This window comes from Harpegnathos saltator, unplaced genomic scaffold (assembly GCF_003227715.2).
Source record: "Harpegnathos saltator strain DR-91 unplaced genomic scaffold, Hsal_v8.6 scaffold295, whole genome shotgun sequence".
In the NCBI taxonomy this organism is placed as follows: domain Eukaryota; kingdom Metazoa; phylum Arthropoda; class Insecta; order Hymenoptera; family Formicidae; genus Harpegnathos; species Harpegnathos saltator.
This window is the reverse complement of record NW_020230089.1, coordinates 9991-34854: the sequence shown is the minus strand read 5'-3', so window position 1 is coordinate 34854 and position 24864 is coordinate 9991. Positions and strand designations below refer to the sequence as shown.

At 47.8% G+C, this 24864-nt stretch overlaps 2 protein-coding genes across 5 annotated transcripts in view; both read right to left on the bottom strand.

The window, feature by feature from the left end:
- Rim (Rab3 interacting molecule) overlaps window positions 1–15584 on the bottom strand; it is a 76166-nt gene extending 60582 nt beyond the window's left edge. For 2 of the 3 annotated variants that reach the window (XR_003113052.1, XM_025299884.1), the window contains exons 1-2: window positions 12309–12418; window positions 5922–6126 (exon numbers count right to left, since the gene is read on the bottom strand). Coding sequence is in view for 2 of the 3 variants with exons in the window: in XM_025299884.1 (XP_025155669.1) it covers window positions 5922–6126; window positions 12309–12418 (315 nt within the window). In the remaining variant the exon portion in view is untranslated. Of the gene's footprint in view, window positions 1–5921; window positions 6127–12308 lie in introns of all 3 variants that reach the window. The other variant, XM_019843969.2, reaches the window with a different exon arrangement.
- A 2645-nt stretch (window positions 15585–18229) lies between these two features.
- LOC105188784 (exostosin like glycosyltransferase 3) lies at window positions 18230–22955 on the bottom strand. Of its 2 annotated transcripts, none has more exons than XM_011150416.3 (11): window positions 22485–22955; window positions 22073–22308; window positions 21308–21848; window positions 20392–21236; window positions 20111–20326; window positions 19837–20047; window positions 19505–19761; window positions 19287–19414; window positions 18944–19220; window positions 18731–18835; window positions 18230–18590 (listed from the first exon to the last, which is right to left on the bottom strand). In XM_011150416.3, the coding sequence occupies exons 2-11, from the start codon at window positions 22232–22234 to the stop codon at window positions 18486–18488; spliced, it is 2847 nt and encodes a 948-aa protein (XP_011148718.1). In that variant the 5' UTR covers window positions 22235–22308; window positions 22485–22955; the 3' UTR covers window positions 18230–18485. The 2 variants fall into 2 exon arrangements, with proteins under 2 accessions (XP_011148718.1, XP_011148717.1); XM_011150415.3 differs by having other exon boundaries at window positions 22073–22260.
- Between the last annotated feature and the right edge of the window lie 1909 nt (window positions 22956–24864).

Genomic DNA, 24864 nt, shown 5'->3' with positions numbered 1-24864 from the left:
CTCGCGCGAGAGAAGAGACTGAACAACGTGATGGTGTCAAAATTCTTTTCTTCATTAACCCTGTTTAACCCTTCGTTAACCCTTTTAATAGTAGCAACTAATGGTAACGGCATTTCATCGGGACAAAAAAAGGAAAACAAACGTAAAAGTTTGTCGCGTTGCGCTTCGAAAAAATAAAAATAAGAAATTCGCCCAATTTGAAGGGCCATCGATGAATCTGCACGACTTATATTTCACAACTGTTTGATATCCGATTATTTCGACACTCCATCCGCATTTGACTCTTGATTTCTCAATCTTTGATTTTCAATAACATAACCAGTATATTAATTATTGTTCCATGATCCAATCAATGGAATTCCGCATGCAATGTAGAAAAAAAATTTCGACTGGGGACGTTATCAAAAAGGATATCAAAGCGCTGATGTCTCGAAATGGCTCGAAAGTTCGCGCAAACATTCATTTAGAAACACACGTTCCTTCGAAGTCGCTGCTGAACTGCAAAAAGTATCAAAAATAACTCTCACGGAACGCGGATAGATTTTTCCCAACGATCCGCGCCGATTCGGCCGATCCTTTGTGCTTGAGGAAACTATCCGCTCCAGGTGCTCAGAGTGGTAGAATTGCGCTTTTAATAGTAACAGCTAGCGGTAACGGCATTTCATCGGAACAAAAAAGGAAAACAAGCGTAAAAGTTTGTCGCGTTGCGCTTCGAAAAAATAAAAAAAAAATAAAAAAAGAAAGAAAAAGAAGAAGAAGAAAAGAAGGAGACAAACCCTTCCCAAGGCAAGACTTTCATCTTTTCCAGCGCTTCGCGCACTTATCCCGCCTCTCCGTACTCAAGAGAGAGAGAAAGAGAGAGAGAGAGAGAGAGAGAGAGACGCGGTAATCTCAAAATGAAGAAATGCATAGTCATTTAATCGGAACTCGGAACAATTCGGCGAGTCACGCGAGCGACGTCGACGTAGCATGACAGACGCCGCGAGATTCTCGTGGGAGAAGGTGGAAAGCGGGAACGCTTATGTGAGAGAGACAGGGAGAGAGAGAGAGAGAGAGAGAGGGGGAGGGAGTGGGAAAGATGTCTGCGATTGCACACGATTTTGCGATATGTAAAACGGAGAAATAATGCTCGCGCGAGTCTCTATAATCGTGGGAGAGCGAGAAGGGGGGAGGAGGAGATGAAGGAAGATTGGAGTAGCTCGCTGATCGATAACGAAGACGCCGCGCGGTTCGCCAGTGACGCGAGCGCGAAGAAGCCGGCGACGAGTCGACGACTTTCACGGTGCCTCGTGCTTCGTGCTGTCGCGTATATTTCCGAAACTGTCTGCGATTCTTCCTGGTAAACAGCCCCGCCGAACCACCCCGTGGCGATTCCGCCTCGACGACCGGCGTTACGGCCTGCGTCGCGCCGCGTCGTGCCGCGACGACGGAGTCATATTTTCAGCGCGGCCGACTTTTGGAGCCGCACGAGACTTGGAGTGCGCGGACGAGTCGGGTCTCATCGGCGAGAGTCACACATACATCGCCCGGGGCGTGTAACATTGGAGTGTGCTCGATAACCTCTAAGCGGAGAAGGAGCTGTCGTCCTGGGCGCAGATAAACAAAATGCTCGCGAAAATGGCTCGTAAACGCCGGGGAATAGTTCCCAGGAATCGGCATTTTTACTGCCATATCGTCTCGGCGTATACCGCAGCCGCCATCACTGCATCATCCCGCGAGGAGGATCCTCGTGGTCCTCGAGAACGTTTTTATCGCACATACGCCCGCTCGAAATCGTTTCTCGAGGTCCGCAGTTTCCGACAGATTCGCGAGAGACGACTCGTCCCGTCGGAAATTCAGGCACGGTCGCGTTGCTCGGACGAAAGCTAACCTGACGAACCGCTCGATCATATTTTACGCGTTAATTGCCGCATGTTACCGGAAATGGTCCGAGAGAAATCCACTCGGCGATTCCGACCAATGAAACTCACGAGAATAACCGAGACTCCCTGCGTGAATAAGTCGCGCAGGTGGTCCGCGACCTCCTCCGGCTCATCTCCGGGAACAGGTCCGAGGAGCTCGACACGTTGCCCCCCCCCCCCGAGGATCTTGCTTCCGCCTAGCAATTCGACTTCGAGACGTTCGATGTTCGGAGTCGCGTTTTCCATTGTACGTCGCGTGACGTCTCAGATCTTGTTACTCTTCCGTCTCCCTTCGTGATCCCGCGCCCTCGTCGCCTCCCTCCGAGCTATCTAGCCTTCCCTCTCCCCTTCTGTTCTTTCTCCTTTTTCTCTCACGTCTTCGTTGTCGACTACTACCATAGCCAGCCAGCCAGCCAGCCAGCCACAGCTGTCTCGATCCCACGTAACCGCGGCGCAAGGCAACAACGACGTAGGGAGGGGGGGGAGAAGTTGAGACAAAGACCGCCGTCTGTCAGCCGCCGCCCTGCCGCGCCGGCGATTCTACGGGCGCTGCGACGGCGAGTAAAAGTCCGCACGCATTGACAAATCCCGCAGGAGCATAGATTTGACGGATGGCATGCATCTTCCCCCGCCTCCCCGCCGCCGCGCACGCCTCCTCACACGCTCGCTCGCATGCCCTCCGCCGCCGCCATCTCCTCCTCCTCTCTCCTTCCTCCCCTTTACCGCTGTGCTCCTCCACCACGCACCCTACCAAACTTAGATCAATATGTTGCGTCATGTATCCCCCGCACTCCGCCCAGCGTCTCACCGTCCGCCCAGCCACCCACTCCTCCGACACCTCCGCACCCTCATCCCTCGGCAGCCCACTCCCTCCCCCGTGAACCAGCGCCGCAAGTGACGTCACGCAGGGACGCGCCCCATTCATAGGCTCCCACGCAGAGAGAGAGAGCGAGAGAGCGAGAGAGAGAGAGAGAGAGAGCGAGAGAGAGAGAGAGAGAGAGTCCAAGCCGCAACGGCGGAAAAAAGGAACCGTGGAAAGGAGGAAAGAAACCGTGGCGACGACGATGGTGGCGGCGGCGGCGGCATGCACAGACGTGACGAGCGCGATCGCAGAGGCTGCATACGGTCGGTATCGATTCGCCTCGAACGACAAACGTGTAATTTCGTCGTTTTCGCGCGGGACGCAATTAAACGGCGGTCCGCGTGCACAGGAAACGGCGAGGAGGACCCGCTCCTTCCTCGTTCGCGGCGCGTACAACGGGCTGAACGACGCGCGCGTCGTTGCGCGAGCTTGGATCGATGATATCGTAACGACCCGTGTCTTCTCTCTTTCTCTCCCTCTCTCTCCCTCTCTCTCTCTCTCTCTCTCTCTCTCTCTCTCTGGTGACGATGACGTTTGTCATCATGTGTATTTGCGTGCGGCCGTGACGAAGCGTGCGTAGCGTGCGCTCCGCACGTGTGTGCAACGGGGTTTACTATAAATCACCCCACCCGCCGGCCTCGACGGTCGTGCGTAGCCGAGCGCTGGCCGTGGCGGTTAAATTTTACGCGAGCGTCATTGATCAGCGCGCTCGGATTACTTTTAATAATCCGGAAAATGATGTTTTTGTCCGCAGGCTGAAAAGGGATGAAAGGTGGTGCACGTGCGGCGACCGAGAGGCAACTCGCGACAGGATAAAAGCCGCGCTGACGCGCGTACACGCGCGGCGAGCGGACGCTTCCAGACGGAAGGATCGAGTCGCATCGATTTCTGCCGTTCTCTCTGCCGGTAATTATAATCGAGCATCGTGCCCGCGACGAATTAGTCGCGGAACGCCTCGTTAAATAGAACCCAGAAGATATGGAGATCAATAAAGTCCGAGTTGCGGGCTAAAAATAACGGCGACATCCAGCGTTACGTTTCGGCTCGACGAGACGTGTACGTTCTCGCATTTCCATCGGGAAGTCACGTATACGTGACGACACTTGTGTGTTCTCTGTATAGCGAGTGACCACGAAGCCATTGCCGCCGTCGTCGCTGCCGACAACATAATTAAACGCGCTTTCGCGCTCGGACCGCGCTAATAAGTGGCGCAGCCGCATTTCATCGCGCGACAATCCGCGAATTTCCCTCCCTTTCTCTCTCTCTCTCTCTCTCTCTCTCTCTCTCTCTCTCTCTCTCTCTCTCTCTCTGTCTTTCTCATTATTTTTGTGTAATTCGGGGCGATGGAGAATTTCAGGATGGGCGCATATTCGCGAATACGTTAAATTGAATACATATGTAAGCGCGCGCGCACATACACACACACACACAGAGACAGCGGTAACCGACGCGATACGGAGGTGAGAGAATAATATTTGCGAAAGAGAGGATAACCGCGTTAGCACGGAACAGATGCGAATTTGACGACGACGACGACGATGTCGGCCGCCGAGAATTCGCGCGCGAATATCTACGGATACGACGGCGGCAGGATGGGAAACGAGCGCGCGGATAATAACAAAGTTTTAAAAGCACAGCCGATATTCGCGCGCAGCGCCGCGCCACGCCACGTTGTGCTCTCTACCCACACCGGACGTTAATCCTTCATCTCCGTCGATGAAAATCCGGTCGAAATTGCGCTCAGCCGGCGAGCGAACGAGAACGGCAAAATACCGCCTACTATGTAAATGGGGAAGGGATGTATTCGCTCGACCGTCTCGGTTGTTTAAGTGACGGCATTACCGCCCGGTGGTGTATATTGGTGCTCGCGATAAGGGTTAATCGACGTGGTCTGGCATGCTACGCGAAAGGTCAATTATTATTTCGTACCGTGTCGCCCGTTTCCGGGCGAGCTCGTGCTCGCGATGACACACGCGGTTATAGTCCTCTTACGTGTCTTTCGCCGACTCTTCATTGCTTCCGGGAAGCTGACATTTACAGCCACCGATCGCGACTGTGAATGTACCGATGCCGATGCCGTGCTTCGTGCCGCGTCACTTCGATAACGAGCGCGCAGCGCCGCCCGCTCTGTCAGACGCTAAATTCGCCCGCTGCCGTCACCGTCGTCGTCGTCGTCATCGAGACGGAGTTATCTTCGCGTGTTATCGCCGTTATTATGTTATACGCCAATGCGTCTACCTACGTAGATCTATCTACGTAGATGCGCGATGAGGTAATCGCGAAATTCTGGCGAACGGCTCGCTCGGCTCGCGATCCCGTGAATCACGAAAGAGAGAGAAATGTGCCTCGCGGAGAACACGAGAGGAAAGTTTCGTCAATGAGACTGACGTTTGCGAGTCGCACCGCGGCTTTCTGCGCAGTTTGCGCGTATCTGCGATATTTCAGGTACGATCGGCGAGCGAAGGGCCGCCTGTACGCTTGTTGTACGGTAATTTCAATTTTGCGTCGCGAAATTTCGCCGTGTGTGAATCACGCGGACTCGGTGACTGCCCGTATCGTATTTGTGTACACTGTTTGTGTACGTGCTTGTTTGCTAAGACAAATAAATGAGGAAAAATACGGAAATTGCGGTGAAATTTGCAGAATCAAGGGGACGACAAATATTGCCTTCGAGCGGCGATATACGCCATATTCGCGGAACGCTCGAGCTTGCGAAGAGCAGTGCGGGCCTGATTGATTTGTTCTCCACACTTGAAACACGCACACAAACTTCTACCGCACCCCGAACCGCTACGTCACGTTGCACCATGAGTCTCTTTATTCTCATCTCTTTCCTCCCGTTGAGATCCTTTCGTCGTAATCCCGCGGAGGCGGAGTATCATTTGACTGATATTATTGAACGCGCCACGATCAACGCGATGATCGTGCGTCAAACCACCCCCTGACGGAGATACGTTCCTATTTTTATTTTCCCATGTGATCTTTTTACGTCAAGACCTTCGAAAGGTTTCTCTCTACGTATGCAGTAATATAACGAAGGAAGGAAAGGGAAGGACGAAGTGACGGCCCGCGGCCGTCACGAGACGGTCCGCGACGATTCAATCAATCTGACCTCGCGACTTTTCCCCGGCCGTTTATTCTTTCTCGAGTCCTCTTACCTTGCTCGACCGTAGAGTGACCTTTCCGCCGCAACGTGCGCAGCACCGGATGTCGCAGTAATTGCAGATGTGGCCGACGCCGTCGGCGAACTTGGTTTTCAGGCATATGTGACACGTAGCGTTCAGCTCCACCCCCGCCTTCTTCTGTTTCTCCGAACGCATCCGTATCGTCTGCTCGAGGACCTGCACCTCATCCTGCTTTCGTCTGCGAGCATGCACAAGGAGGAACCATTAAAGACGTAGCCGGAACCGAACGGAACGCTGAATGTCGAGCGCTCCCCGCTCGTTCGTGCTCTATTCGCACATTCTACTCGCGGAAGCTCACACGCTGAGAACGCTCGGAACGGATACTGCAGCGCGTCCATAACGCGAAAGAATCCACAAGTTTCCCCGGAGAAAATCCCTTCGGCAGTGAGGAGAAACAGTGTTGAGACACTCAACATTTCTTTAACGCTTAAAATTACGTCAGCATTTCATTAAGACCTGAAATTAACTCAAAATTTCACCGATGCCCACGTAGATTCCTACTTTTGCATGTTTCGTCTCGCGTGGGAACGATAAAATCGCTACAATCCTCGACACGAGGACAAGCGCGACGTCGTCTCGCGGAATTTTTATCGGCGCGATCAAGAACATTTTCGCCCGTGCGCTCGCGCTCGCGCGGGGGGAGCTGACTTGGTCGACTTTGTCAAAATTCTGCCCTAATTCTGCCGCATGTAGACTCGCGTTTCGCCAAATCTCGCGAGATAACAGCTAACGCGCATAGATTTATCTCCGGCTCGCGCATTATCGCGCCCCTGAGAAAGCCGCGCGTCCGGCTGCGCTCGTAATCTCTCCCCGGATGTGACGTGACGACGACGTCGACGTCATTCTCCTCGTCGTCTTCGTCTCGTCGCCACCGTCGCTCCTGCGGTCGCCCGCTCTCTCTCTCTCTCTCTCTCTCTCTCTCTCTCTCTCTCTCTCTCTCTCTCTCTCTCTCTCTCTCTCTCTCTCTCTCTCTCTCTCTCTCTCTCTCTCTCTCTCTCTTTCTCTCTCTCTCTCTCTCTCTCTCTCTCTCTTTCGCAGCCATTAAGCCAACTCAGAAGCGTGTTGTCCTGCACGCCCGAGATTAAACCGGCGACTGTGTGAAAACGCGCGTCGCCGATCAATGCGGCGGTATGTACGGCCGGTTCGGCCGGCCGTAAAATCGTCGCCCCTTCGACGACTACGCGGCGTACATCGCCGTAGGTGGTGGTGCCGCTGCCAGCTGATGAAAAAGGAGAGGCAAACACGAGCGCACTTGGCACGATCCACGGCGGCCTTTGGGGTTTTGGGTCTCGAGTCGCGTACGCGACGGGCGAATCGGAGCCGTCGAGCTTCGATCGGGGGTTGTTGGCACCGCGACGTACGTGCCGGCCTCGCCTCTCGGCTGTGTTTCAGTAAGTGCGGAACCATATCGCGTGGCCACGCCAAAAAGGCACCAGCCGAGGCCACTGGCTCGGCTCCGGCTCCGGCTCCGGCCGAGGAGCAGGATCTTGAAACGAGTTCTCGCGCATCGACGTCGCCCTCGCGGGACGTTCGCAGCGTTCACCGAGTCGGTACTCGTAGCATCGCATCCCCGTGGAGCGGCCAGAGCGAATCCTCGAGCTATTATCGAGGTGACCCGAGCGAAATATAATTCGTGCTGCTCTTTGAGACGCGTCTCGCGCGCGCGCGCGCGTCTGTTCTATTTTCTGTCTCAACTGACGTAAGGACACCGCCTCGAAGTCACACACACTCGACGCCCGACCTTCCCTTCTTACCCTTGACCGATCGTCAAATAATGGAAACAATCGCGTTACGCATCCCCTGTGACGCTGTAACCTAAATCTCAAGTTCGCTTCGGTGGCACAAAAGCTCGCTCTCTCTCTCTCTCTCTCTCTCTCTCTCTCTCTCGGTCGCGCGCGCGCGCCGGGCGTTACATAGCGGTGACGGCGGCGGCATCGCCGAGGGCGCACCGTACATCCGCCTATATTTCTCTAATTACTTTATCGATAATCGAGTGAGCGGCGCACGCAACGGTGATCACACTCGACAAAGAGTCGCTCAAGACTCTGCCACTTGTGCGTTACGAGCAATCGTGCAAAGGTCGCGACACGCGAGAAATTGATTCTCCTTTATCGTAGGATGAGGAGGCTGAAGAGCGACACGCACGGATGACTCTTTTACGTTTCGCGATATCGTCGTTTCGCTCGTCGATGCCTCGTCCTAATACGCGTCATGGTGGAAGCGACGCGGTAAACAGCGAGTGACGGTAACGTTACATTGATATTGTATAATTTCGCACTCAACGACGCGACGATGCATACGTCGAGTGGGGAATTGTAACATCGACGTTAGCCGACGTTCACTGGAGTAGCGCGGGAGAGAATATCGCGGGAGAATCGTAGCGGCCGCCTTAGCGTAGCGTCGTGCTAGTGTTGTGAATCGCGAGAGGCGCGTCTATAAAACAGGACAAAGACCGTACAGACGTTAATGCGCGATAATGCGGTGACTGAGTAATGGAACGCGCCGAGCAACTTCCGACACCTCGAAATGCGCGTTCGTTGTCGCCTTCCGTCGCGGCCCGTGAGGAATTACCGGCTGAAATTTGCAGCGATGCGTCTCGCGAGCCTATATCCTATTCAGGAAACGAATGGAGCGACGATGTTACATTATTACAGAGGCTACTTTCCTTTTACCGGAAACGCTCGCGCGCGCAGAAAAGAGCACGACGGAGATGAAGAACGACGAGGCGACATGACACGTTCAACGCGTGATTATTTACATCTGCTACAATTAATTAATTAATTTCTCATAGCTCTCGCCATTCCTTGTGAGTAGTCGTTTTGATCCTGACGATTATCGCGCCGGTAATCTCTTTCTCTCTCTCTCTCTCTCTCTCTTTGCGTCGCCTTTTTGTATCAAGTATCGTGAAATAAAAGTCGCTTATAATTGTCTTCGTCATCCGCAAATATCCTCGCCCTTGCGCCGCCCTTTGACGGAAAGTGTCGCACGTAGCTTTATTAGAACTCGCTCGTAAAACTGTCATCTTCGGCGCATTTCGGAATACAGTCGACTCCCGATGGGAGGATTTATTCTTAATTGGTAATTAGCGAGACAGAATCGAGTGTCGGGTGCGCCTCGAAATCCGCGTCGAAGGAAAGCGTCCCAGCCCGTTCGGCAGACGAGTGCACGATAAACAGACATCGCGAACGGAGCAACTCTCAGCCGGCTGCGCGCGCCTCACCGCCGCGGAGTGTCCGCGAAATCGAGATGGCTATTACGAACGATAAATTAACGCAACGACGTAATACACCGCCTTAACTTTCCCTGCGTTGACGCAAAACACCCTCCGGCCGTCTCGCCACTCCACGGTATTTGCACTCCTATTTTCTCCCCCCCCCCTCCCTATCTCTCACTTATCCTCCTCCGCCCCCGAGCAGCAACGGATACGTGTGCTACTCTATCCACAGCGCGCGTATATATTTCACCCCCAAGAATTTACCGTGCCAATCCAGGCGCTTTCACACCCCGTCCACGAGCTACAGCCGCATACCCCTATGCATACCCTATGCAGCTGCAGCAGCTCGTTACTAAGCCACGTCAAGGCTCGTCGCCTTGCATTTTACATGCGTCCCTACACGTACTTGTCGTCTACATTACATGATCTCGCATCGGTATGGCGCAGCACGCTTCCCTCATTATTCTTTCCCTTCTTTCTCACGTTCCCGTTTTCCCCTGGCCGCCGTCGCCGCCACCGCCGTCGCCGCCGCCGCCGTCGACGACGACCTATCAATAAAACCCGTTCACTGCGCAACGCTCGCGCCCACTTCCTCCCTCTTCTGCCCTCCTATCCCCGACCCAACTCCGCGGGGTGGGTTATTGTTAGCCACCTCGCCGAGAAAACGCCGGTTCTCTCTATTCGCGTAATTACGCACGCTCTCAAGTCACCGCTCGCCGCCCGGTCAGTCATCGTCGCTTATGCCAAGCGGAGCACAACCGAACGACCGACCGACCGACCGATCGATCGATCGATCGACCGGTTCTCGATTAGCCGTCGTATTATTTTTATCAGCGGCTCGTCAACGAGATCGTCAATCGGCGGTTTATACGCGCCCTCGGTCGCGGGAAACGTTGCGACACTCTTCTCGTTTCGATGGCTTTTTCGGGACGGCCGAGAATCGTCGAGGATCGTGTCGGATCGTACTCGAGATCCTTCGTCCATTTTCCGAGACTCATCGACGGGGAAAAGTGTCACGATCACGGGTGTGTGCGTGCACCCACGTCTATATACCGCTGCTCGCTGGTTACTTTATATTCCAACGTGTATATATTCGACGAGCCACCGGTCGTCCGAGGCGCGGGACCTTTCGTCGAAGGCGGCGCAAGGGCGAGGATATTTGCGGATGACGAAGACAATTATAAGCGATTTTTATTTCCGAACACTTGGTACAAAAGGGACGACGCAGAGAGAAAGAGAAAGAGAGAGAGAGAGAGAGAAAGAGGGATAGGGAGAGGGAAAGGGGGAGAGGGAGAGAGGGAGGGAGGGGAGAGGGGGAGAGGGGGGAGGGAGAGAGAGAGAGAGAGAGAGAGAGCCGGCGCGGTAATCGGGAACATGTGCAGGGCCGTGGATACATAAATGGAAGATGTAGGTGTAAAGCGGTCAAGGACTAACGAGCAGGTGAGCCGGGAAAATAGGTGAAACGAGCCGGAGCGGACTCATTGGTCAAGAAATACCTTTATCCGATCGATCGGTTGTCACTTCGTCCGGCTGCCAATTGCGGTTATCGGTAACAATCGACTAAACGACGTCTCACTTCGCTTCTTCGCGCGGCTATCCACGCGGCTGACCATTAACGTCTTTCGCCACTCGCGTTCGTGACTACTTTTGAGAAGTCGATCGACGGCGATCGCCAAGCCGATCGAGCTGACGGTTTTCCGAATCACACGATTACGTGCTTCCGAACGTACGTGCGCAAGTCGCAAACTGGACTTACGACTTAATGAACACAGAAGTAACCGCCCCATCTAAATTCCACGTGATTATGTTTAAAATCGCAGTGAATGATTAATTTCACAGAGAAATTCATATTCATATTCGAATATAAAGATGTCCTTTGCGCACACACACACACACACACACATATACATGACGTCTCTTGTGCGAGTCGAAAAGTGACGTAAGCGCTTAAAAGAAGAATAACCCCATCTAAATTTCATGTTTCTCGGAATCCTCCTTAAGATCGCAGCGGAGAGTAATTAATTTTACAGAGCTGTCTCTTTTATATTCGAATATAAAGCTGTCTCTCACACATGCACACACGCGCAAAGATGCACACACCTGTGCAAAGTCGAAAATCGACGTGAGCGTCGAAACGCGCGTCCGCTTGAACGTTTCCATATGTCGCGATTGATCAACGTATCAATTATCCGCGAGCCGCGGGAGGCAAGAGCTTGTCTGAAGCGAACCCGAAACGCCCAATGCTCCCGATATACTTTCCGTCCCGATGCCGTGCAGTTTCACGGTATCGCCGACGAAGGCACATCGGACGACATAAAAATGGCCAGCAATCACCGAAAGCGCGCTGCGAACAATAGCGACCGCACGCGTCACGGTACGCGCGAATGTTATTACAGCCATTTGACCGACCCGACAATATCCGGCGCGATAGAAAGTCCTGAATACACCCGTGTGAAAGCCGGCGCCCTGCTTGTAAAACAATACCCTTCATCGATAGTTTCGAAACCGTCGCGGGCCACGCTCGCACGGCCGCGAAAAAGCCGCAGACAGCTATCCGCGCTTTCCAAGACCTGACGATGCACACGCACATTTATCAGCACATCACCATCGTCAAATCGAACAAATCCCTACAGATGCATTCCGCACGCGCTATTTGTGAACCTTCGATTATAAACGCTTCGCGAGAAAGAACGAAATAAATGGCATCGATCACGTCGTCGCGACACGTGGTATCGGTATTTAAATAGAGCCGGTCATTAATCAATGATCTCATCGATTGCGTGGACAAAAATTGCTGTCTAATAAAAATCTATCGCATGCGAAAGTCTCGAATCTTATTCCTCTCTCTCTCTCTCTCTCTCTCTCTCTCTCTCTCTCTCTCTCTCTCTCTCTCTCTCTCTCTTACTTTATCCTTACCTCTCTTGGAAAAAATTGCTGAGCGAAAATAGACGCGTACGTACAACCGGCACGCGACTCGTTGCTTCTCCGCGAGCGAAATCCGCGATACGAAGGGATCGACGCGAGCGATCGTCACGTGTCCGGGCGAGATTTTCGAGACGGGACTGCGGCTGTACGTGATACATGTATACACACCTAAACACAAACACACACACACACATACATACACACAGACTCAGGTCGCTTACCTCATGATCTCATTCTCCTGTTCCTCCTCCTGCTTCTGCCGTATCATAACACTTTCTATGATGCGCCTCTCCTCGGGGGTGAGGTGCGATATGTCGGGTAGCTCCGCCATCACGGTGGCGACGAGGTACGCGGCTGCACGGCGGTTACGACGTGGGTACGCGAGCAGGAGTTTGCCGTGACGCGAGGAGGCAGGCCGGCGCACCACCAACGACGTCGTCGTCGACACGTAGACGTTATCGCCGAGACGCTGGGGCTCCCTCCGCGCTCTTCTACGACGCTCGACGCAGCAGGATGATACTGCCGGGTATACCCGTGTTCTACGACTACGAGGCACGGTTGTTGTCCTGGGGAAGTCATCCGACACCCGGTGACCGCACTACCGCGACGCAACGCGGGTAAGCGAGCGCCTCCGACGCACCGGGATTATGTCGCCGTCGACGTCGCGATCGTCGTTGCACCGTCGTCGTCGTCGTCGTCGTCGTCGTCGTCGTCGTCGTCGTCGTCGTCGTCGTCGTCGTCTTCGTCGTGTCCTCAGCACTCGAGCTCGCGAATCGCACTCGCAGCTTGCGAACAGCGCGACAATCGCGACGGAGTGCCGTCGTCCAGCTGCTTTTCGTGGTCGATGACTTCGTCGGCGTGGTCTTCTCTACGCGGGATAACGTTAGGAGGAGACGACGGTCGGAGATCGGATGTTCGAACGTCGCTCTCGGCGACGTCTCACGCGGCACGGATTTACCTCCTCGCGGTCGCTGCTGTTGTGGCTGTTGCGTACTACGACAGTCTGGCAGTAGTCGGACTGCTTTCATGCGAGCGCTCGAGGCATGGCCACGGCAGCAGCGGGTGTCGTCCTCCTCGTCCTCTTCGTCCTCCTCCTCGTCGTCGTCGTCGTCGGTGTCTCTCGTCGTACGATTACCGCGCGTCGCATGTGTATGACAAATCATGTTCACAGGCTGTGAGGAGGCTCTCGCATTCTCTCTTGCGGCCCGGCCTCACGCGCTGCGTTGCTCGAATGCACCATCGGACGATTCCTCGACGCGACTCACTCGTAGCGTAGCACGCGCGACACGCTCGCTCTGAGCGCGCGGCTGATCAAATCCGCTCGGCGCGATGATCAGTCACGGGCGAAAGCCCGTGGTAAAAGGAAAGGGAGAGACAGAGAGAAAGAGAGAGAGAGAGAGAGAGAAGAGAGAAAGAACGAGAGGAAAAGAAGAAAGAGAGACGTTTCGTAAACCGCGATTATGCAAAGTATACGTGCAACGAGCGAGAGCGTACTCGAGCACTCGTCTCGAGGGATCGAAAGGTCTGCCGATACGCGGCGCGAGCCGCGCGACTCCTCCTCCGTTCAGCTCCAGCGGGGCAACGCGGGTCCTCTTCAACGAGCGATCTCTCTCCTGAGATTCTCCCCGTTGGATTCCGTCAGCAGATAATGGCTGCGTCCAGAAGGCCGTGATCCTTCGAAACTCTTTGGAACCGCATCGATTGAAAGCGAAAACGGGTCACTGGGTTGCTGCCGCCGCCGCTGCCGCTGCCGCTGCCACTAAATGGGACTCCGCTCTGGCGACTCGATCTTCGCGCTCCCGTTCGACACCCCGTGGCACATAATAAGCTAAGCTCGTCGTGTCCGCGGTTACCCCCCGTCGCCGTATCGCAGCCCGCGTCCGTTATCTCTCGGACACCGTGACGACGCGATGCGCCATCCCGCAGGCGGGTCCGCTGTTGTCTCGCCTGTCTCGCCGTCTCGCGTGTTCACCGACGAGTTTCACCGGCTGGCGGCGAGTCGTAGTCGTCGTTCGCGGGGATGCGGCTGCGATATGGCGATGTCCACACGACGGACGCATACACTGCGCGTCTACCTTGTCGGATCGCTGCTGTCGCACTTGCGGACGCTCGCGCGACGATTCACGTGGCAGCCGACACGACAATGGCGCTTCTCGGCGCGCCTCTACGGCCACCGCGACGCCCACGCAGTCGATCGTCCCCGAGCGGGCAGTTACACACCCACGAGAACCGTTTCCCCAGCTGACGCGGCTGCCGGGGGGGGGTCGGCTCGGCTCGGCTCGGTGCTGTGTCTCGCTCTCCTATCAGAGTGCTCCTATCACGGCGTGCTCCTGTCGCGCTCGGGGTGTACATGCGTCGTCGCTGACGTCGCGCTCATCGTCACCCCGAATCCCCTCGTCGTGCTCGTCGTCGTGCTCGGCGATCTCCCAGCCTCGTCCCGTCGTCCGCGTCGCCCGCGAGTCGTGGCGGACGCGAGAACGCCCTCGTAAAAGCGGCCGCTTGGCTTGGCAGGTCGTCGCGAGGTTAAACACCCATCTCGGGCGTTACGTGGCCACCTCGGCTCCGGATTCGCACATCCCCGCGCAGCGCCCTTCGTGTTCCGTCGAGCCGCGAAACTTTGGCGAACGGTCACACTTGTCACGTATACACGTACACACATACACGCACACTCACGCACATACACACACGCGTCGCGAGCGAGGGACAGCCAGACGAGAAACGGTACCTGCGCACTCGCCGCGCCTGGCGTCGCGTCGCGTCGACGTTCCAAGTATCCGGAATACCCGATAACGAGAACCACGCCGAGGGCTGACGACCACGTTCCCACTTCCGTGTCCTTACCCCCTGCTGGGACGACGCGCGAATGTGTTTATCCTCAGCGCAACCCCTTCGCGCTGCGTCCACCAGGTGGTACCGCTCGCGCTCGGTACCGCTCTCGTTGACTCCGTTCTTCTTCCTCTTGCTTCCACGAGTTGTGCCGTCGTTGTTCTCTTTCGATCATACACGTACATACACACACACACACATACACGTACGCGCGCGCGCGCAATCTCTGCTCGGTGTGGTCGTCGCGCGTTATCACCGCGCTTTCGGGCTTTCGGTCATTCGGAACGGCCGCGACTCGCCGTTCCTTTCTCTGCGCTCAACACCTTCGCCACCTGTTCACTTCGATACTTCGCAATCCTTGCCTCGTGACGAGCGGTAGGCGAACGAGGCTAATCTCCGGTCGCGAATCGACTTCCTGTCGGGATCCTCACGTCGACATCGAGGCACGACCCCGCGTTCCTCGCGAGCTGCCCTTCCTTCGTATCGCTCGCTCAGAGACCTCTAGCCAAGGGATAAGGGATGCCTTATCGCGCTTGTGTGCGACCGCAGTTGCGCGAACGGACGGTGCCTCGTTTCCCACCCTCTCGTCCCACGTAACCTCCACATCTAGAGCGGATTAGAAGACGCGCGTATCTCTCTCCTTTGAGCCGTTTATTAGGGACCACGCTGAAAAGAACGACGATCTCGTTTTAATATCGGGTTATCGCTTATAACTTCGCTCGAGGATTTTCGCGCGGCGGATTTCACGATGTAGATTGCGATATCTTAGCGATACGTTAGAGCACAGAGAAATGTAACATCCGGCATTCAGCATTGCGTCAGCTTTGCTCCGACGAAACTTTCGTTCGAACATTCATCGCGAAGGTACTCGATGTCGGAATGCGAGAGGATTCGTTAAAGTAAAAGCTCTTCTGATCATATTACCGTTGACGACAAATGGACGCCGAACTCTCCGAAGAATCCATAATGGAGGGGGGAGTGCAACATTTCGTAAAGACACCTTGTAAGCGCTTGGCGCGTACCAAGTCCGGCTTCGTGCATGTGGCGGGCGACGGCGGAGAGGAGGATGTTCGTGATAGGAAGGCGGCGGATAGACGCTTCAAAGTACAGAATCTGTTGTTCGAACGCGAGTTATCAGCGTCTCGCGCGATCGTCATCGATCTCGCTGTGCGCGTTTCGATCGCGATCGACAGCCATACTCGCGACGAACGTCGCCCACGAGCATTCGTACATACCTTCGCGCGGGTTTAATAAATAATGGGATTGCGGCGTACGTGTCAGCCAATCGCCGGCCGGGACAGCGCTGACGTAGGAAATATCGTATTGATCGACCATCGAACCAATCTAGCGCAAACTTCGAGGGGATCGTCGATCGAGGCGCCATATTTGAAAAATACCTTGACGAGGAAACTTGAAAGAATAAAAAGAATCGAGACGATGTAATTCCGCGTTTGATTTCTAATGTTTGCAAAAATACATATTTTTTTCGGAATATTTGGAATCGGTTCTCACACTCGCATCTTATAGGATAATCTATTTATTCATGCATTTTGGGAGTAGCTTAAGCGGAAACTTTAGTCCTTCAATTGTTCCTGAATTGCGCTATCATAATCCTACCGGACACCATCACTGCGTTTGACCACCCACGTGCAATGACTACTGCCGGTATTTACTGCTGCCTCTATTTTACAAAGTCTGATATTTAAACGCTGTTGAAACATACTATTTGCCTGTCCTCGGTATGAAATTATTTTATTTTACACAAGATAATAATACAACAAAGTTTATATATTATGTACTTTTGTTATTATATGAAAAAATGTGATTTTATTGCACAGGTATACACTTACGTTTATTTTATTACAATATTAATATTAGCACATTGTAATATACAAAACAGCAGCACAGGAAATTTATAGGACATTTTTTTACATTAATAATTTCTTGCACGGTGTTTGTTACATGGAGCACGTTTCACTGGCCGCGTTCTTGCGTTTCATTGAACGCAACGATAATGTTGTGTATAGGAGCGAGATATAAGAGTATTTAGAAATGTTTAAAAATAGTATAATTACTTGCAGATTATACGTAATCATATAACTAAATGATTTTACATATTTAAAGCGAATTAGTTCAAAAAACATTTAGAGAAAATTAGACAACTTACTTTTAATATCTAAAAAAAATTATGTAAATTTCTGTGTAGATAATTATTTGGCACGTATCAATGTTATAATGTATAAAAAGCATTGCGTAAAACATCATAATAATATAATGTGTCAAGAATTAAACATACGAGTGTAACATTATTCATCTAAATGCTACATTCTTTATGAATTTTCTCGTTCATTTCACTTTATATAGTTTACAAACGCAAGCTACTCTAATAGCTCTTGAAACAGCGTGGCTACAAATCTAAACTTGAAAAAATACAATTTAAATTTAATCTGTTACATGTCAAATTCATTCACAGCTAATAAGCATAAAACTCAGACGAATCTTTACTTTCACATCTACAAATGTAACTTCATATGTTAATACTCTTGACAATATAATGTGATGTTACTGCTAAATATCGCGAGTAAATTATAACATTAATGTAAAAATTACATTATACTTAAACAAATGTCTGTAATTTGAGAAATGGTTTACACTTTTATCAACTGTACCATAAAATTTACAAATCTTATTTTACAACAAAATATAGAGATTCGTTAAGATGTATGAATGATTGTTGTGCAAATTGTTGACTTATTACTTGGACCATTCCGTGTGTACATATGCAAATGAAATATTTTTTAACTATCTCTAAAACTTTTTCCACGAAAATTAATCACAACCAGTGAAAAATGTTTTTAGGACAAACTAATGTTTTCCTAGTCAGTAAATAAAACTTTTTCAAAAAATAATCATGAACTATAGATGATGACTGGAATAACATTCCAGTTATTATTTTTAATTTAAATGTTATTATACACAAATCTATGTACGTTGATTAAAAATTATATTACCTTTCTAATTTTACTTTAAATATGTACACTATTTTGATTTTAACAGGCAGTAATTTGTCAGTTTCACATTTATAAAATAGATCTCTCCATCTCTTCAGGATATTGGTCGCACCTGAATAAAAATTTAGGACAAGAAAAAAGAAGAGTGAAAAAATTATTTACAATATACATATCGCTGATTTTAAAATGTTCTGTTACCTCTTATCTGATAGTCATACAATTATTTTAATCGTTTTTAATTACTATAAACTTAGTATGCCACAGAAATATTAAGATAATTTTGAAACATTTATATCTATACTCAATTATACAATTATATCTTTACATTGATCATTTACAAAGTACATTTGAAGATTTGTTCACTCTTTAATCATTAATACAATTTAACGACATTTTAATGAAATATTTCCAGATTGCTAGTTATTTCCTGTATGTATGTTGTAAAATGTCGTATATAATAATTTATTATGAGTTACGTGAGCTCGACGAAGGCTGTATCAAAGTCATATATAAATCTTATCCTATGATAAACATACATATAAATTCTAATAGGTTGTTTCTTCATATAAATTTGAAGCATTTTTGTTTGTCATGTGGTATTCGTGTCTTAAATAATATCGAATCGGCTCGATATTGCGTATTCAACAAAGGCATATATCCAAAAACCTGAAACCATTGAACGTATAGAGTAACTACCGTACTAAATCATTGAAATCTTTACTGCTTGTGTCGTTAATCGCGTAAATGTATTCCAAAACATATTATACAAAAGTATCCGACGATAAAAAATCTTTTCGGCTTATTACCTGAGAAAAAAAGTTGATGCACTTGTGTCTCTCTTGAAAATGTGTATCATCTTCAGAAAGTGAGACTGGACAACCCGGACATCTAAACGTCCAACGTGATGTTACCTAAAAACAAGTTGCAAAATATATTAATATATTTACATTAACTCGTTATATTAGAGTGTGACGCTGAATGATTATCATTTTCATTTTAAAGATAACAAGAAAAGTTACTTTAACTGGTGGTTTCCTCGTGATATGAGATATCAAGAAATTCATGGCGATGTCTTCGCAGTTCATGTATTCGTCGACTTTATCTCTGATCGCCTGTGGTAACCAATGGGTATACAGATATGTGTAATGTTTATGAATGAAAGCGGCTCCGGTTAAGACCATGGACAACTCGCAAGAATAATTGGAATTGTAGTTCCAAGCGTTATGGTAATTCTGATCCCACGCATGAAAACGTCCAGGAAAACCAACCACGCGATCTCGATGTTCTCTCCATACCCTGAAATCACGGTATAATCCATTAAAGTTGTATTAATTGCTAAGATCATGCGCGAAACCAGCTTACCTGAAACCGAACATAATCTCATCGTGCCTCAAGTGAGCATCGTCGTCAACAGAGAGAACGGCTTCCGTCTCGATAGCATCGAACGGAAGAAATCTATTGTTTAAGCTGTTCCTCGGTGCCTTTATAACCTGGCCAGAAATGTTACAAGAGTAATTCAATGATATTTTTACATGTATGAATAAAGTCTCTATAAGATCATGCAAATAAAATGAACTCACGTGTATGGGAACGCCAATGTCAGGCCATTTAAGATCCTCCACGGGTGGTTTAGGACTGTTCCACACCACGAGTACCTTGTTCAAATAAGGCAAACCGTAAAGCCGTGCCAGCGAATTTATAAGAACCTGTTCCCTCTCGTATGTTAACATGACGATTGTGAATTGCTCTCTCGGATAATTTCCTCCCAATGACTCACTGAACTCTTTTCCAGCACCGCCGGCACCTTTGCCGATAGGTCGGAAGCCGACTTCTGATCCTAAAAATGCAGCAATATAAGTAATAATAGGAGAAATAACACTCACATAACGATAATCTAAAATAACAATCTTACCGAGAAATTTCGCGTCACTAGGTAAGATAGTGTCGAAAGGTAACTGCGGATACAAATTGAATGGATCCATCCAGTCGTTCCAAATCTCGTGACCCTGAATTAGCAGCGTGGTGTAATTCCTCTTGAAAGCAGGAGATGGGTACGGCGGCTCCAAGGGACCTAAGCTTTCCTCAGCCTCTGGTTCCGTGATGATAGTGTCCGACTTTAAAGGCTGTTAAAACGAGATAATGTAGAACATACATAGATCTTCAAACATCGCATCTCAAATACATACCACAAAACTTTCATTGAATACACTAGGACTGGGCGTTTGAGACGCTGGCAACGGCGGTATGCCAAGTCTGTCTCTGACCACTGCTATGATCGTGTCCACCGCGCCTTGAGCGGTGCTCATATAACGTTCCCATATCAGTCTGCCTTGTCTTCGCATCGTCAAGAGATCGTTGTCGGGAACAGCACGTAGTAGGAAGTGCATTTCAGTTACCCTAGCCTGAAAAGGTTGCAGTCTCGTTAGCTTCCTTGCAACATCAAGAACAAATCTAACAATGCCTTTACCTTAGGCAGAAAGATAACCGCCCTTCTCCAAGCGATAACTTCGTTATAATTGAGCAAAACCTGGTCACCGCCCAAAATCACCGGTATCGATCCCGATCGCAACGCTTCGTATAATCTCGCTTGCATGGATGAGGTGGTGAGCAACGTGGCGTTGCTGGGCGCCAAGATCAGCGCGAACGTCGATTCTTTCAATATGGTACGTCTGGAGGAATCGGTGCCGCAGAGGGACCAGTCGAGAGCCTCCACAGGCTTGCTCTCTACGGAAGCGGGGATGCATTCGAATTGAATGAAAAACTTATCTAGAGTTACTCCGCTGCTCATGTCCTTCAGATGCTGAATGATAAACGCATCTATGTTGTTATCATCCACTGCTAATCTCTCCAGATCCATGTCGACATCGTCGATTTGGTGCGTCATTGGTGTGCCTTTGTAGGTCCTCATCTCCCCTTGAAAGGACAGCAGGTACTTTCTTCTCGCGGGCAGCATTTGTGCGCATTCTTGCCAAACGTCTCCACCGGGTGGCCCCAAGATTGGCGGTACAATCAGATCGAAAGCAGTGCGGAACTGATTTCTATAGAATGTCGACTGTACTATGATCGCTCTGCCTGTGTCCACATTGTTGAAAATATTTCCGGAATCCGCAGAGAGATCTCGTCGCGCGAGGTTCAGCAAGATGTGATTTCTACCGTCCCCGCCCCAGTATGGAAGTGCATGTAATCTCTTCACGTCTACAGGTTTTCTATAACGATGATCGCCCCCCTTTGATTGGGAACTCAATGCTTCGCCGATTAACACTATGTAGACGCACGCCTCTGCTGGATTCCTCGTAAGGTGCGGATTGTATCCTACACAGGAGAATAATTATAACTTATGGCAAGTAAACATCTTGTCGAACGAGAACATACTAAACACATACCTAATGTCTGCTTGATGGTAGTTTTTAGAAAGCCATCTACGTCCCAACCCAGATTAACTACAGAAAATTGATCCGGATCATACAAGAATACGGGAAAACCACTCGTCAGTGCACATCGACTGTGATCAAAACAATTGTACATTCTACACGATCGTGGATCCGTGCTTGGCAATACAATTGGAATAGTGTTGATTAATATTCTCTTAGGAGGTGCTAATTCAGGCGTGTTCCTTTCCACCGCTTCTCTCTGTGCTACTTGTGCTTGTTCCACACTGATCTTTAGTCTGTCTAAATCTGTCTGTTGATGTAACAACTCTTGCTTCAATTCGTCTATCTTCTGGGCCAGACTGTTAACTTCCACTTGAAGCCTCTGCCTCTTGGCACTTAGATCTCTTAGTTCATTACTCACTGATATCTTTATACGCAACATCTCCTCTATTCTCATCTTTAGTTGCGATGCCTTCATGGCAGTGAAATCCTCAAAAGCTTCCAACGTTGAAAATGTTCTATACATATCCCTGTCTGGAGCATCGTTTTCTACCTGTAAAGCAATTTAAAGTTAGCATGTTTTGTAAAATTATAAAACAAATTGTAAAGGGCCATATTCATGATATATTTTGTAACTTAATAATGGTTTTACAATATGCTTATTATGTTTATTAAAGCATATCTTGTAAAGTTATTAATAAGATATATTTTAACAAATCTTGCAATAATATATTTTCTTGTCTCTAATGCAATAATATATTTTCTAGTCTTATGTACCTTGGATAAATAATAATGAGTAAATAATGGCACAATAAATAAAACTGCAGATGTTAAAAGAATTATCCTAGACAATTTGATGTGTGCCAACCACTGGCACACCTCCTTTCCAGCTCCATTGGAATGATAGGACGGGAGTAATTCAAAGGCATTTACCACCATATTTATTAGTTACAGTACACCTTCACCTATTTAATAAATATCGGATAATTTGATACATCTTCTGTAAGTGGTCTCTGTAAGTAAGATTGCCTTCAAAGAAATGTTGCTAAATATTAAAATAAATAACTGAAAATAATACAGTTTATATATAGATATGACTTTTATCATTCCACACCTATGAAATTTAGTTGTATTCGTTAATATTTTGCATAAAGTTGCATTCAAGAAATTATTATAATTACATGTATACCTGTCACTAGGGTTGAATGCTAAAATTAAGACTGACATGTGATAATTTATATCGTATTATCGATGACCCACATGACCTAATCATTTGCCACTTTGTTTTGGGAGTAAAATTGAACGACGTCACAGCTTGCCGAACATTATATTTGCGAGTTAGGACAAAGCCGGTATGCGTCTCGCTCATGTAGCTCAACGCCAACTCCGGCAAATAATAAACCTTTCGCGAAATCACGTTTCAACTCTCATCCCGCTTGCGATCGCATCGAGGTTAGTTCCGACACGAGTTTTCCATATTTTAGATCTTCATGTCTTCATGTCTTTGTGAACTTTAATGTCACTGATTTTTTCATCGAGCACATTAATTGTATCATGTTCAAAGCAACATGTGGCTTATCATTCACGAACGAATAATCATCTGCCATTTATTTGCATGTGCACGCACACATGCTTGATTTTTTAACTGCGTATGAACCGCACTCTGTAATCAAAATAGGAGAGGCGACCAAGGATCAAATTTTTACAGACAAAAGAATAAAGAAAATAAAATAAGTAATTAATATTGCATTATAATTTCATGCATCACCAATAAAAATGATTTACCAACCGAAAATTTTATTGTATATTTTGCACAAATATCAAAAATTTCGCTCCATCACAAAAAGACAAAATATAACTGGCTAATAATTCAGTAAGAATAATGATAATGTGAGAAGGTTTAAAAATCGTTTTATAATTTAAAGTCTTTACTATTCATATATGTATTCAAATGTAAATTTAATTTATTTTTTAACGATGTTATAAATATAAATCGAGACATATCAAAAGCTAAAACTTTTCATAAAATTTATCATATTACACTGTTTAAACAATATATTTACATAAATGGTGTTTATGTCATTAAAAAGAAAAAAAACTTTCTTCCCTAATTTGCATGTACGCAGACTTTAATCCGACTTTTTGTTACCTCAAGTTATTATTATAGATATTTAATATTTAATAAAAACGACCCTTGTGCATCCCATTGCATACAGAAAATGAATGAATTAATCAATATACAACATTTATTACAGGGTAAAAAGATTAAAGTTTTCTCATTAAAATGGATGTATTATATTTTCAATGCAAATTATTTTTCGGTATAAAAACTCAACTGAAAAATAAAGTTGAAATTTAATCAGTCACTATATATTCCTTATTCAAATTAATACATCTTTGTAATACATCTTTGTAACAAATGAGAATTATAATCTTGATATATTTAATAGTAAAAATTGTCAAATTAAAGATATTCTTTGAAACATTTTGTTATTATTATTACTTTGATCGAAATATGTATATATATTGCGGCCTGTTAACTTCTGTTAAATAAAGCCAGCGGCACACGATGCTTGTTTTTGTGCTGGATTGCTTGCTGGATGAAAATACTGCGTTCTGATTGGTGCATTTCCATCCATCTTCGGAAATGTACCAATCAGAACGTAGTATTTTCATCCAGCAAGCAATCCAGCACGAAAACAAGCACCGTGTGCCGCTGGCTTTATTGCCATTGAGTTGAGTTAAAAAAGTCAATAGTTGACGGTAAGACAAAAAATAGGATAGAAGGTAATAATCCACAAAATTGTATTAATTGTGATAAAAAATAAATTTTAATGGTAGGTGCGGTAATTTTACATAATTATAACTTTTAATGAAGGTAATACTAATAATGATTAATTAAAATTTATTGTTTATCACAATATAATTTTGTGAATTATTACCATTAAAATAAATTTTAATGGTAGATGTAGTAATTTTACATAATTATAACTTTCAATAAAGGTATACTAATAATGATTAATTAAAATTTATTGTTCATCACAATTAATATAATTTTGCGAATTATTATCTATTTTTCGTCTTATCGTCAACTACCGACTTTCTTAATTCAACTGCTTGACTGCTAGATCTGTCAAGTAAAGGATAGCTTGTTTAACTACAATACTTACCTTAGATGTATCTGAACAATCAACTTTTATCAAATTAAATCCTTTTCGTAGCATGTATCCATATGAAGACTTCGAAAATCCTAGTGTAACGTTCTGTAATGAATATTTGATTGTTTGTAATAATTTGAATGGTTTTGATGATATATCCACAATATATTTTTTGCAGATTAATTAACACAACTGCAGCAACATAATTGTATTATCATATTAACAAACCTGTAGACAAAATCAAGAGTTTTCACGAATATATATTGTGAATGATCTTGATATGGACTTCCCCCTTTCAATGGCTAAAGAAGACGGAAATAAAAGACTTGAGTCGATTGTGCACACAGGACGCGGCAATGCTTGCCGCGCGGCAGAAGTTGATTAGGGAATATCGCAGTAACCAATCAATGG

What these genes read in the sequence shown, in the direction of transcription:
- LOC105188784 (XM_011150416.3), bottom strand. Translation starts at nt 22,234, where the DNA reads ATGGTGGTAAATGCCTTTGAATTACTCCCGTCCTATCATTCCAATGGA. An exon ending in GAGATTATGTTCGGTTTCAG is followed by an intron (nt 19,221 to 19,286) that starts GTAAGCTGGTTT and finishes CCGTGATTTCAG; the next exon opens with GGTATGGAGAGAACATCGAG. An exon ending in CGAGGAAACCACCAGTTAAA is followed by an intron (nt 18,836 to 18,943) that starts GTAACTTTTCTT and finishes ACTTGTTTTTAG; the next exon opens with GTAACATCACGTTGGACGTT.